Source organism: Micropterus salmoides, unplaced genomic scaffold, assembly GCF_014851395.1.
Source record: "Micropterus salmoides isolate LMB-PRFRI ecotype aquatic unplaced genomic scaffold, ASM1485139v1 Ms_hic_scaffold_7, whole genome shotgun sequence".
NCBI classification, from domain to species: domain Eukaryota; kingdom Metazoa; phylum Chordata; class Actinopteri; order Centrarchiformes; family Centrarchidae; genus Micropterus; species Micropterus salmoides.
Genome location: NW_024044459.1, coordinates 17,286,998 through 17,301,934, shown reverse-complemented (window position 1 = coordinate 17,301,934; position 14,937 = coordinate 17,286,998). Strand labels below are relative to the sequence as shown.

General features: G+C 40.1%; 1 protein-coding gene across 4 annotated transcripts in view; it reads right to left on the bottom strand.

Annotated features, from left to right (window-relative positions):
* arl15a (ADP-ribosylation factor-like 15a) overlaps nt 1–14,937 on the bottom strand; it is a 106,732-nt gene that overhangs the window by 52,805 nt on the left and 38,990 nt on the right. For all 4 annotated transcript variants that reach the window (XM_038704107.1, XM_038704106.1, XM_038704109.1 and 1 more), the window contains exons 2-4: nt 13,441–13,585; nt 11,964–12,023; nt 1,009–1,217 (exon numbers count right to left, since the gene is read on the bottom strand). In XM_038704107.1, the coding sequence (XP_038560035.1) occupies nt 1,009–1,217; nt 11,964–12,023; nt 13,441–13,585 (414 nt within the window). The remainder of the gene's footprint in view (nt 1–1,008; nt 1,218–11,963; nt 12,024–13,440; nt 13,586–14,937) is intronic.

Below are 14,937 nucleotides of genomic sequence, written 5' to 3'. Positions count from 1 at the left end.
AGACAACAATAAGCTGACCGTAATCTACCGAGCCAGCCTGCCCGCAGCATGTTAATACACTGAGAGGGCTGTGTAAGTGGTGAGTCGGTCCTTCATCAAGTTAATTACATGACATTCATGACTTGATAACCGTCCCGTTTTTCACTGCCCTCTCCCAGCTTCCTCCCAGCTCCCAGCAGTTTAATGTTGCAGCAGTGTTAGAAGCTAAACTGCTGACAAACGTGATTGCAGATTTATCTCAAACAGTGTGGCAGTTCTAGTGAACGGTCCACATTTGTCCCTAGTTCATCACTTCTAAATATTCTCTAAAATCATGTCCAGCAGCTAACGCTGCCCATTGCTATGTTAGCCACAAAGCTAATGCCGTGTTTATCAGTGGAGGAGCTCTAACAGTAATGAGCCGTTAAACTATAGTTTCTGACGTATTCTAAATATATCTGCGAGATATATCTTATTCTCTCTCACTCTCTCTGTTTACAGATGGCTGAATAGGTTGCACCTTCCAGCAGCAAATTGCAATTGTTTACATGTTCACCTTTAGAGACAGTAATCTATTTTATTGGTATAATCCATTTAGGAAAAGGTTGTATAGCCCACATACACACCAGCTTTCAATATCGGCCTGTTCTAACTGTAGTTTATACAGTAAAGTGGTCTACTATCCATTCTGAAAATCGAAGTATCGGCTCATAAATTGGCTCTTTTTCACTTTAATATCAGCATCGACCCCCAAAAACCCATATTGGTCGGGCTCTAGTCACAATGTTTAAGATGTGCCAGCCAACAAGTGTGAAGCTATGTCCCTGTTCAGACCATGTGTATATGTATACTGTTTACTGGTGAGTATGTGTCTGAATGTGTATAATTAATAAATACAAACATTTTCCTATGTAATGCTTTATGAATCTCTAGCAGCTCCAGGGCTTATTTGTGAAGGACAAATTGATTGAAGTCAGAGACGCATGGGATGTAATTATGAACTATAGCACTGTAAACGGGCGTGGTTACCTGATTTGGCGTCCTTGCAGCAGGCTTGTCCTGGTGGTTGGCAAGGATAAGGAAAGGCAGTGTGCAGAGCTGCGGGTGCTGCAGGGCCGAGTGGAGCTCATTACGTGCTGCCTCAAGGTCCTCATCTGATGAGGCACTGTCCAATACGAAGACTACACCCTGTGACCCTTGGTAGTAACGACTCCAATATTTCTTGATGTTGTCGGCTCCTGTAGGCAGATGTGATTGAACGTGTCAACTTCGGGGAGTAGTAATCGTCTTAACAGATGTTTGTGTTGTCATGTAAAATCCTCCCGATGTGAGAAATACCAACTGCTTCTGAAGTAGAATGCTGTGCATCATCAAAAAATATGAGTGTAAAATTAAATAATTAATATTGTTTGGAATCTGAGTTCAGAATAAAAGTATTATACATTTTTAAGTTTTGAAATAGAAATGCCACTCTGAAACATTAAAAGACATACATACATTGAACAACACACCACAAAAAAATAAATAAAAATTTTTGACAGAAGCATTTTTTTTTCGCTTCTTTTATACCTTGGTGTAATTTATGTACTGAAATGTATGGCACAACACAGCATCTTGAATCGGACAGTAGATTTTCAGTATCCAGGAACATCAACATATTTTCCAGGTAAAGGAATTTAAAAAACAAAAAATAATTATTTGGTAGTCAGTCCATCCAACAGCATTTGTTGCACTTGTTTTATCAAATAAAAACGAAATCACTAAGCTTTGCAGAATGAAGTTCAAACTACCTCTTTTAATGCCAAATGCTTATTTTCAAGGCCACACTGAAGTGGAGTTCAGAATGAACAACATATGGTTCCTTTTTTGTGCGCTAATTTGAAGCAAGAATGTCCGCTCTCAATGGTTTAGTTCACAGGAACTTTATTTGTTAGTGCAAGTAATTTGAGGAAGAGACCTAAATGCTCACAAAATGAGTCAGTTGTATCCCTTTTGCCACCCCCTCCCTCTGCTTCCACTACTGGCCCGCCCTTTCACTTACTGACAGTGTAGGCAATGCTTTTGAATTTTTTTTTATAGAGAAATGTTTATTAACATCCTTTTCTATTGTTCTCATGACAAATTCCGGTGCACTTATTTCAATGTAAGGGAACTTGCTTGGGGTCTGCTTCATAGGATTCAGTATACGCTAACCCAACACCAACCACTGCCTTGACCATAACCATACCCATTTCTCACCTGAAGCAAAACATTGCCATGTGATTAGTAGAGCTTAGTGGGGCAGTTAACTGGGACTTTTTCTGGCAGGCTAATTTCAGGGTAATAAAGACCCTTTACAATCTTCAGCTACCACAACCTTGTCAAAAACAATTGTGTCACACCAAACACCATTTTTTAATCCAAAACTCTGTCATGTACTGGAGCTTCAACACAAACTACTACCTACAGGTCCTCTGGATGTGGAAATGCTCACCCTTATCCAAGCACATCTACAACTTGTTGTCTTTTACCTAGCAGTGAGAAAAGGTTGTTTCTGCTTAGTATTTACTGTAAATTGTCATCATATTACTATTCAGCCCATGAAAAAATATAAATGAAACAATATAATCAATTAATTACAAAAAACAAAAAAGGTTATTCGTAAGGTTAGGATTGACTGTCTGATGACAGCTTCTGCTGTCGCCCTCTCTCCATTGATGCTGACAAACTCACTCGACACCACAAACCCATGATATGCTAGTCCTCCATGTTACTCATGCTCCTTAAGCACTGGGACATTTTGCTCCTTTCTTGTGACTATTGGAATCCATTATAACACAAGTTGACCACAGCCGCTAATCTCTTTAATGAGGAAACTGCACTTATATTTCATTAACTCAGTTGAATGCTGAACTTTTCCTCAATATGTTTGCCATTAAATGTTTGTTCTACACGCTCACCAACTTGTCAGCACCACATACACACAACTACAAAGGCTCCTAGTGCATTGCATACGCAAGTACATGCATTTGCTTTTACAAGGTTGTACTTTCTCTAGTTAAAATTATCCTCCTCCGTCTGGTGAGGTTACTTCCTTTGCAATCTTGTGAACTGTTGTTTTGTTATTGTTGCTCATAGTAAGGTAATTGCCAAGAAGTGACGAACTGTGAGGCTGGCAAATGTTTAAACATCACGAAGTGCTCTCAGTGACATTTACCTCCCTTCCCTCATGCTCTCCCTCCCTTCCTTCTCTCCTCCCCCACTCTCTCTACTCACACCTCTCACTGGAGTGGAAAGCTATCAGACAAAGTGGCACTTGAGAGATTGACCAGGAAGTTTCTCTCATCTTTGCCTGGAAATGGTGGATTGTCCATCACGTCTCATTGGATGTTATTGGCAAGTTCTGCCACCTATTGGTCTGACAGGAGGATTTCCAAACATTACGTCATGATACTAGAGGCGTGCTGGCAGCCCTGCTGGATATTATTAATCAAACAAGTGCATCATTCTTTTGCTACTTTTTCGTCCTTCCTTTCTACTTTTCTGCACTTTAATTAATTTTTTTTACTTTTAGATTTAATTCAGGCGTAATTATCTAAAAGTCAACAGCACAGCATAAGAGATTTAAAAAAAGCATGTCAGTACAAGTCATGTCTCTTACTAACCGTGTCAAGTACTTAGACCAGCGGGAAGTCTTATTGCCTCCTTCATTCATTGTATGGGTTTTCACTGTATGCATGAAATAAAGAATGGCGCTAGCAAAAGTCAGTTACCTAACTGAATCATCAAAGTTTGGGACATTATGAGAACAAACGATCAGAGTAATATGAATTAGTTTGTTGTAATCAACTCATGACACATATCTACAAATAAAACTACAAATATCACACAGTATAGTTCAATCTTCTGGTGCGTTCGGTTGGATGTGCCTGAAGGAAGAAACCACAACAGTATACTTCCAAGATTTAGAATTAAATATCTGTACTGTATCCTTGTTCCCTACACTTCTTGTGTCTACTTCTAACTTAAGTTACTTGCACTTCCCAGAATAGGTTTCAACATCCTTTTCACTTGCCTGGACTTGATATATTTAGCCGTGGGTTTAATGTGTAGGTGCAGTGAGCGAGAAAGCAAGCTATCGTGTTATCAATGGCAAGGGAGCAACAACTTCCAGTCAGAACAAAATATCATAAAACATATATTGTGGCAATATTACATAATTGTCTACTGAGGCTACCCTTGGCAAAAGAAATTGGTATCTTTCGCTTTTCCAAGACAGATTTAATCCCTCTTTGAGGGAAAATGGTGTGTCTGTTTTGGGGGATATATTCTCTTTTGTCTTGAGGAAATAAGCCTGAAACATAATGTTTACCACCGGTGTTTGTGCAAGATTGTTAACTGGTTATCCCAATAAACTTTACTAGTGTGACCACATTTTTTCAAGGTGTAAATGTCCTCTACATAGGAAAAGATTTTAATCAACATTTCTGAAAATAGTAACATTGTGATGAAAACAATTAAGTGTGATGCAAGTCTGTGATAACAGAGAGCAACCCTCTCTGGGATCAAATAGACAGAAATCTGATCAAAAGAAAATACCTCGCCCACCTATCCCACCCTCAACCAAGCAAGACTTTTTTAACCCCCAAGACAGGCTGAAATATATGAATGTTTAATATTTATGCATAGTTTGAGGTCTGGGTGACATGAATCTTAATGACTGTATGTGGATGTCCTATGCTTCGTAGCCATTTGATGATTCATTGTGTATGCACAGCCAACTACTACTGCTATGTGAAACGCTTACAAGGCTACCAATCATTATTGATGCAGCCAACATTCCCTATCCATAAAACATTAACTTACAAAACTTTTCGTATTGTGTTGTCAGAAAAGTAAACCAACTGTCAACTTTCATAAAGAATTTTTGGATTTAAGTAATTGAAGTAAACCCCTGCTGTAGTTTTTAGGGCTGAAACGATTAGCTGATCAAACAGAAATGACAAACATTACATAGGTCCAGTTTTTAACTTGTAAGGATTTGGTGCTTACCTTTGTCTTATGTGACAGTACATTGTCATTTTTGGGTCTTGGTCTGTTTCTCAAAATTAAAACAAGCTATTTTAAGATGTCATCTGGAGCTTTAGAAAATATTAACAGGATGTTTTCACTATTTTCTGATCTTTTGTAGACAAAACAATCAATAATAATCGTCTTTGCAAAAATTATGAAACTCAAATTTTGAAGGAAGCACAGTAGTACATAGTGTAACTTATTATCTCATAATATCATTTAAAAATACAGTATTGTGTTTTATCTCACAAAGACTAAAGCACAACACTTTCCCTGCAAAAATGCATTATGACATAGAAGCTAGTGGAACAGAAGTGGTGTTGATTAGCTCAATTCAGGTAAAATTCAGTTTTGTTGAGGGGTTAAGAGTTCAGGGACGAAAAGTAAATCCAGAGAATATTAACATTTTCAGATTCTGTAGAAGTCCTAATCCCAACAGTGTAGGAAGAGGAGAGAATGGGAAAAGCAGACATTTACTACACAGACACAAGTGGCAATAATGTTTCACTGATCAGGTTACTTTTTTTCTTTTTCCAAAAGTCTGACCATGAGTTAATAAACCAAACTGCCAGTAAAACATAAGCATGCAATTACACAGCAAAACATAAAAACAGACAGTCTTCTGATTGAATTCAGATTCTCTTTCAGTTCTGTTTACTGGCTGGAGTTTCTGAATTCATCCGCAAATTCAAACAGCTTGTGATGGTCTATATTTCAAAAATGAGTCAACATAGTTGAACCCTACTACTCTATATTTCCATTTGGTGTAAATTAGGCTACCGTCTAGGCTTGTTCGGTTTGTTGTTGGGTATCGATGCAGGTATGGGTTTCACAACTGGAACAACAGTTTCTTGTAAATTTCTGCCTCCCATCATCCACTCTGAAAAGACACAAACATGTTGCTAATCACTTCTTCTTTCACTCTTGAAAGATGAAATACTGAAAGCAACCCTCTTTGAAGTCTCTAATAAAAAACAGACAGTGTTTTTTTCTCTGAACAAAACAGCTACAATACAGTGATACGAGGGACCGCTGGGACTAGAGGGAGGCCTCTAGTAATAAAGTTTGCTTACTTCATTGAGGAATGAGCAGGGGCGGGAGTGAGGTGGAAAACACTTCAGCTGTTGATACACCATCAACCTGCAGTCTCAGCAGTGTCTGTTTCTAAGTAAACAGTTCCTGTGTGAGACCTAGCCTGAAACACACATCAATCCCTCTCACTTATGCACATAATTGGCTAATCTTGGTTTACAGAAATGTGGCACCTTTTTGTATTTAGAGATAAATAAACTGAGTTGCTGTATGTAGGCTAAATAATTTGGCTGGATATCTGCTGTAGCCCCCTTTTTTCCATTTGATGCGCCATTTTCATCATGTGCTACTGTGACTGTCACATCTGTTTATAGTTATAGACAAGTAATGTGACTGGTTGAAAGTATAATGATTAATTCAGAACACCCTTTCTATTTATATTCCCCTTTACCCAACCCACATATAAGCTGCTGTGCCTATATAATAAAATTATGTATATAGATATATTTGAATGCACTTTCAAGATATTAATGGAGTGCCCCAGTATCTGCGATGCACCATTCACCCAGGATTAACCAAAAAACCTAACATCAAATAGGGTGATAACCTTGAATGCGGCCTCAAATAGAGATCAGTTACACGTCTGTCCTCAGAACTCTAAAATCAGAACAGTCTGCCACTGCCAGCATCTGCTTTAAACCCAACTGACAATTTACTAATTATTTTTATTTGGTCAGAGCTTCCCTTCTGGGCAAAGTAACACACACTGTGGTCCTATATGATAGTAATAAGAACCACATTGGATGTACGATGACTACAATTTAGTGGTTTTGTTCGGATGTGTGCTCACATACTTCCTTTGCCTGTTGGTGGTCATAGACAACTGGTATAGGTTCTGTGATGTTCTTGCATCTTGCTTTTTCCCCTCTTACATAGCCTACTGTGTATGTGTGCTTGTGGACACATAATGGATGATATGATGAATTCAACATATGTATCAAGAATTGCAGTGAAAAGTTCAAATGTAGCTATTTGAGTCAGTATCGGGCCGATATCCGATATCAGTATCGGATCGGTGCATCCCTACCTTTGGCACATTGAAGAAAACATCTTCTACTATAAATTGTCTTATTTCAAGAATACTGGAATATAGGAAAGTATTTGAAAGCCTGGTGACAAATATTGTTTAAACAAGAACACTGTGTGTGGAAATATCTACCACACTACTCACACATCAAAAGAGCAACGACTGGTGATAATTAGGACCACTTCTTCATCAGCTGTCATTGGGTGGCATGAAAGCACACTGTGAAATGGCCTGTCTAGACTTGACGTCATGTCACTGTCCAGACATATACACACACATTCACACACTCATACACACACTTGATACATTCCTCCCTGTGTCCCCAGAGGTGCCCTTCCCACCTAATCCCCATACCTGGCATCAGCTAGGTAGCGAATACAATTTTCAGATTACTTCTAACGAAGTAAATAATACAAAGGTGATATTGCCTAGCTGTGCTGGTCTCACAAGATGATTTTCCACCTTCTTGAACACTTAACTGACTGCTCTGAGAGAGGAAGTGCTCTGTAGAGAGAGACCACACAGTTTGCCTTTTTGTGCACATGTGTCTGATTTTTACAAATAGTCTGTTGTTCAGCTGTGGAAATCATTTTATTTAGACTTTGTGGATTTCAGTTTAAGCTTCAGTTGGACTTTGGATTTAATTATTTTGTCCTTTCATCCTGCCACACTGCTTTCATAGCAAGGCGTGTTAGAAATGTTTGTCATGATGTACACATGTACAACCCCAGTTAGGAAACCTGTTTAGGGCTGCAGCTAACGATGATTTTAGTATTCGAAGCTTCGATAGATTATTTCAACGATTCATCGATGCGTAGTTTAAGAAGTACTTTTGCTTGGCGGCGCGCCCCTAATGGGATCAGCTGTGCACGTTTACAGGTGATAGATATTTATCAGCTCTTTCGTAAATTCATACCGTGTCATACAGCAAACATCAGACCAACTACTAGACAGCCGCTTTACAAACACACACATCACCCCAGTGCTATACAAGTTATACTACTGTGTCACCCAATGCTGGTCTCCAAACCACGTTTTGTCAAGAAAACACACGTGAAATGTGAAACGGGAAAAGAGCGATCCTGCACACGAAACAGTTGTTGTTTGTTATTATAAAGATAACAGTTATAAAGACAAAGAATATGGGTGAAGAATGGATTAGCACAAGCAGGTAGCAGGGACTGTGGGAGCTACAGAGAGCTGCAGGTGAGTTAAAAGGTGCAGCTCCCGACACGCAGTTAACTCATGACTGTGAGGTTACAACTCACGGCCCAAAAAGGAGAACAACAAACGCACGTGTGCACATTTTCAGCTGAGGACTGTGGCTTACTTTGGCTAGACTTCAACTCAACAATCAATCAAGATTTCAGTTAACTGCTAAAGTTGCCGTTACTGCTACCTTGTCTCTGGTCGGCTGGCAGAACACCTTTTTGTTCAGCTGCCGTCGTGCTGTTGCCAAGGCGACATAAGTTTCGTTTTACGGTGGACGGACTGTGACACAGAGTTGTTATTTTCTTTAGCATGAAATAATAACATACTTTGGACACTTTATTATTTGTCCCTCGCCATTTTCTCTCTTCTTCCACTTTGCAAATGGCTACATTATAATCCTGTCGTGCTCACAGCGTAAACGCGATGTGCGACAGTAATAAATGTCCGTGCAAAACACTGTGATACAATACACCGTGAAACACTGAATAGTTACATGGATTAAACGAAGCATCAATGCAAAGAATTTGTGTCGAAGCACTTTATTAATCGATTTTTATCAATTTAATCGATAAATCGTTTCAGCCCAAAACCTGTTTGGGTTTCTCCAAGAATCCAGCTGTGTTAACCATGTTTTCCTTAATCTTTTACTCTAATAAAAGGGAACTGGGTTTCTTTCATACCTTGTATTTTTTTAAATCAGGACACAGTAGACGGACGACAATAACTAGGTTTATTTACAAGCATGTAAACAAGGAATGACAAGACAGACAAGTCCTGCCTGGCAATGACAGTGAGGCAGAGTGCTTTATCAAGGCCAGACAATGTGTTCAAATCAATAAGCAAGGAGAGCTTGACAGGAGTGAAGATTGAAAGAGAGGTAGCACAAATATTAGCACAATCTGGAAGCGATGGTAAAGAGAAGAAGGGATGGGAGGCAATAGGAAGAGGAAGAAAACAAAAACAGAAACCAGCCAAACAAATGAAAAACAAATGAAAACAAGACAGCAGAGAATGTATAGCCCTGTCTGAATCATTACAAGCGTCATACATCAGGGTTGCCTGCACATAAGCTGCTTTGTGCCTCTGGTTTAAAGGACAGCTTGCGCTTACGACAATCTGGCCCAGTGCACTCAAGGCAGGGAGAGTTAAAAATGCATTACCAGGCTTAGCAACAATACAAGTTACAGTCAACTACACTTACATGGGTTCATAGCTTGTAAAATTTTAATGTTTGAGAGGAGATCTGGCTCCAAGTGCCATGTCAGGGTCACTCTGCTATTTGCTGTATGCAACATTTCTCTGTGTGCCAAAGGTGTTGACCTTAACACTTGCTTGTTTCCCATGTGCCCTCCTGTTCATTTCAAAACTACTTCCGTCTCCCAGATGAAATGGGTTGAGCAATAATCAGGCTTACACTGCCAAGCAAACAGCAAGGATAGAATAACTGCAAATTTAAAAAAAAGAAGCGTGAAGGCTTGGGGCTTTTATGAGGAAGAATTTCATGCATTTTAACTGCTCTACTTGCTCTAGCAAAAGGATCAAATACCGACAAATAGTTAACGCATCAGAATTTATGCCTTAAACGTTCTTTCCGATCTCCAGGCACTTAAAGTCACCTGCATGTACAAGACTTGCTTTATATTTCTTAATGTAAAGGGAAAATACCTCATCGACAATCAATGGGCTTTCCAGTGGGAGAGGAAGGAAATACATGGGAAGTGCTTCACTTCTTCACGCTTCTCAATAAGCGCTTCTTGCCCTTGCCTTAGTCAAGGCTGAGTGAAGAGAACAAGCCACAGAGGTATTGTGTAAAACAAGTTTTTTGGGGTCAGGAATACTGATGTCTGTGCGTCACATCTTGTATCATTTTTCTGCATCATTGATGTAGTGCAAAATAACAAAACTAAACCAGGCATGTTTGCTTGTTTTAAAGCCATGGGGAAAGGGGAGAAGAAAAGAATACTGACAGAAATGGGTTGTGTTGAGTAAGTTACAAAAAGTGGGGAAAGGGGTTCTTTAATCAGAAAAAGATCTGAAAAGGTCATTATGAAAACTGATCAGTGGAACATTATGCAAGAGCACCAACTCTCCAGACTCCACATTTATGTCATATACATTTGGAACTAGAAGAGTGAGCCTCCATTCCAGCCAAACAGAAAGGTTGTGTGGCAACATACAGACAGAAACCTAAATCTGATACCGTGCTCCAAATAAAAAGTAGTCAGCAGAAGAGTCAAAACATCATGTGCCTGGTTTTACCCTCCCCAACACATCCATAACGGAACAGCACCATTAATCACTAAAATTCCTCTTCTCTATGCATTTACAAGAAAAGGAGCAGCGGAGTAAGGGTCCACACAGGGGGACAAAGAGAAAAAGACAACAGATTTCATCATCCTTTGCTGGGGTGGCAGCCGATGCTAACTTATTTAAATCAAACGTGTCATCCGTGGTACCAGTGTTTTTTCCAACCATAATAATGTCCCCCCCCCCCCCCCCCCCCCGAATAGCAGTGAACCAATCCAGAAAAAAACTCTTTTGAAAACCCCCTAATGCTCTCTGTCCAAATTTGGTAGCACCCTCGTTGGTGGTCCCCCGGAGCCTCTTTGTGTGTGTGTGTGTGTGTGTGTGTGTGTGTGTGTGTTAGTGTCTGTGCGTGTATGTTTTTCATCTTTTCAGGAGGCCAGGTTGGGTGAGCCTTCAAACATGCACTGCACCCGTCATGTGCGCGGAAAACAACATAAATTATTTCAACTCTCAACAAAACAATGAATTTTCTTGTGTCACTAAGTTGCTTACAGGAAAAGGGATAGCACTGATGTATCACTCTCTTAAGGCTCCCTTTAAAGACTGGAAGTCTCCCATTGCATTTGTTCTGTTTACGCATCTCCACCTCAAGCTCCCTCATCTGTGGCCATTAAACGGTTTCCTTGAGTGCTGTTCATTTCCAGGAATAACAGGGTCCAGATTGTATTGCTACTTCAAAAGACGCTAACAGGTCTGACGTCTGTACACAGATTTCGGCCTGTGACCGAAAGGTGTGACGATAGTAGAAGTAAAAAAACATGCTTTTGCATCCTTGGCGTACACAGTTATCTGTGTAAACAGTTAATGTTGAGACATGAGATGATGTCTAAAAAAGATTTAACATGTAAAATAAAAAGCATTAAAGCTTTAAAACAGGAAAAGTCTGCACATTTGTGTAATTAGGCAAATGTTTAAACTTAATATGGATTTCATTTCATTAAGAAAAATTTAATAAACCACTAAAACGTATTATAACTTATTATGTATCCTGATATGTTACTTGCAAATAAATATTACACTCTAGATTTTAAAAAAGGTGGTTGTTGTTTTTTATGCAGTTTTCCAATTCAAAATCCCATTCACATACCCACTGAAGTCAAGTGTGGAGTTGCAGCCAATGATCCTGCTAAAGTCTTGGTTGGCCCACAAGAAAATGTCATTGCTGGGCCACGCTATTTCACCTAACACAGACTCACTCACAGATTCACACAGTGGGTTTCATGTGACAAAATAGGAAATTGTCAAATTAAATTCTGAAAGCTTTACAGGCTAAGGCTGGGCATGTGTTTCTTACCTCCAAGTTCTTTTACATTCAAGATGGCATTTGGAAATGGCACTGCTTTGATGCTGAAACCTGAGAGGAAAAAAAATGAAAATCCATTATTGTATTTACATTAAAAGAAAATGTGTGTGTATGTGTGCGTGTGTGGACGGCACATGTTAGGAGTGATGAGAGTCAACTTTCAGGAATGTCGGCTGGATTGCTCTCAATAGTGAGAAAATGGCTAAACAAATCAGAATAAAAAAAATGCACTTTATCATTTAGTTTCCCAAGGATATTTGGTGTACCTTTTCCAATCCACCAGCTGGTGAACACAAAGAGGACTGACAACATATTTGTGTTGTAAAAAAGAAATATAATAACACTTTGTGTGGTCTGGGTTAGCAAAACAGAAAAAAAACAAAAGCTAAACAGAAAAGTGTTTTGCTCTGTGTCGGAGTTAGAGAAGCATAGAACTAATGTCTACAGTGCTGCAATGTATTATGAGGTTTGTTTCTGTGGTTGCATACGGTGGGAAAACCCACTGAAGGAAAATATTTAATGTTGCTAAATTGTGTTGGTGGGAATTCCTTTCCTGGAAACATTCACAAAGAGGAGGAGAGATGGGAGAGACAACTGATTATAATTTTCTAAACATCTAAATTAACTGCTGAATGTGGTTTTTAAGTACATTACAGCAGTGCAAAATCATAGAGAGGTGGGGGGAACCACAGGAGGCTTCCCCCACATTGTTCTTCCTGATCTTCTTTCTGTTGATGTTGGCAGAAGTAGAAAGAGCGAACAGCTAAATCTTATTGCAGAGAAGTACACTAAAATAATTCTCTGCTAAGATTGTCATGTTTTATCTATGAAGAACTCAGTGGCAGATGCAGACAGGTGTTCACTCCCTTTAACCACCCCCTGCCACAGAGATGTATGCACTAATAGTTACAGGCAGCACATTTGGGAAATACTTTATATTTAGCTTCTACTGGTGAAAGTGCAAAATGACTAAATCTAAAATGGGACTTCTGCAACAGCTCAAAGCTCACTGCTGACAACTCCAGGAGAGGAAAAAGGAATGTCAGTGTCCTTGAGGGATTGCATTGTGTATATGGAAAGCAGAGTGTGGACTACCAAGAGAATAATGCACTAACTCTAAAGCCTCCTCTTCTGGACATACTTAACACCAGCCTCCCACTTGACTAGAAGAAATAAGCTGGTGAGATACAGCAGAGTATTTCTGGCACGAACGTCGAGACTTTGGAAGACATGCTTCCCCCTGATGGAGAGCTGTAATACCTGGATTGTATTATCTATCTGTGATTTTAATCCAGAGGACAACTTGTTGTTCTTGAAACATGAAGGCATTTCAGGAGCTTGGAGATCACATGTGAGGGAAGGGAGGTGTGTACATCTGTGGAGGGTGCATGCTTCTATTTAAGTACCCACATTTTTACTCTGAATAAATGCTCTCTTTCCTACTGATCCCGATGTTACATGGACATACCTGTTGTAGGTATGATGCCGTCGCTGCCCTCACTACAGAGGCGTGAGAGCAGGCTGGTCTTTCCAGCGCCTGTCAGGCCAATGCACACCACATCATACTCTGGTCTTGGTGGAGGGGGTCCTTTACAGCACAATGCCCTGAAACACTAAAGCACAGCAAAACATAACAATGAATGCACTGGAAAAGCAGACCAAATGCACCTGAGACAGATGGGGGGGGTGAGGGGGTAAAGATCCTGCATTTGGAATCAATCAAGTTCTGCTCTATAAGTGAATATTCTTGGAATACACTGTTGTGCCTCTCTAACTCTGCAAGGCTCTCTTCATATGATAAATCAGGAAACCCTACTATGTATGTATGTCAAAAACTGCATCTGGTCCATGAAACACTTCCAGATTGATCAGCTGATGTAAGAGGAGCTAAATGTTTAACCATGTTCTACCAGAGAGTATTACACAAAAAAAAAAGAGAGCAGTGACAAATACTAAAACCACAAGATGTTTTACTTTGAAGATTGAATACAAACACGTCATGCAGAGTAAAAGAAGTAGAAAGTAGAAAAATATGAGAAAAAGGAATATGAGTGTTAGAGAGCATAAGCACTGGCGCAACATGTTTTCGTCTGCAGTGTGTGTGTGTGTGTGTGTGTGTGTGTGTGTGGACCCTGTCTGACTGGGCCTTTAAGGCGGCCAGAGGCAGACCTGTCACTCCATGAATCACGGCCTGGGACTGAGGGCCTGCTGTGACACATTAAGGGGCAAATGCAGTGTGAACCGTGAATGAGATCTTTAAACTTGTGTGGAGAGATCAGTATCCAAAACTAAAGAGAGATCTCTTTTATTAGCAAGACAGGAACCAGTCTGGACAAAACAGGGCAGACGCGTGCACACACACACACACACACACACACACACACACACACACACTCTCTCTCTCTCTCTCTCTCTCTCCCCCATCTACTATATCACATTTCAAGTTGAAGAACATCAACACAAGATTGCTTACTGCTCTTTTCAGGGACGACCCTGTCCAACAGACTGCTACTCTGTTCAATCAAAGACTCTGACAGGAAGGGAAACACAAGCGCAAGTGTCCATGAACTGCTGTGCATCTCTACGCACAGTCTCCTGGTGTGCCATACCTCTAAAAATGTATACCACAGTGAGGAGAAGCACATATAAAAAAATGAGAATAGACAAATATTATGTATTAACGTTTAAGTCAGCTTTTGGCAAATTCCCCCCCTCCCCCCACCATCAGTGACCAAGCAGGGTCAGTTTTCAGAGCTGTGCCAAAACAGAGCTGCTGTTTGATGGAGATGTGGGGAATCTGCTTCAACAGAACCAGACGTCGGCGGAGCAACCCGACCCCCCCGACTCCTTGGTGAACCCGCTAGTCTCCTCAAACAGGAAACATTCTCCTCTTCCAGAAAAACGGTAAGATCAGAAACACACGTGTGTCAGATGGGGGAACACATGTAAAAGCTTGGTTTGATGA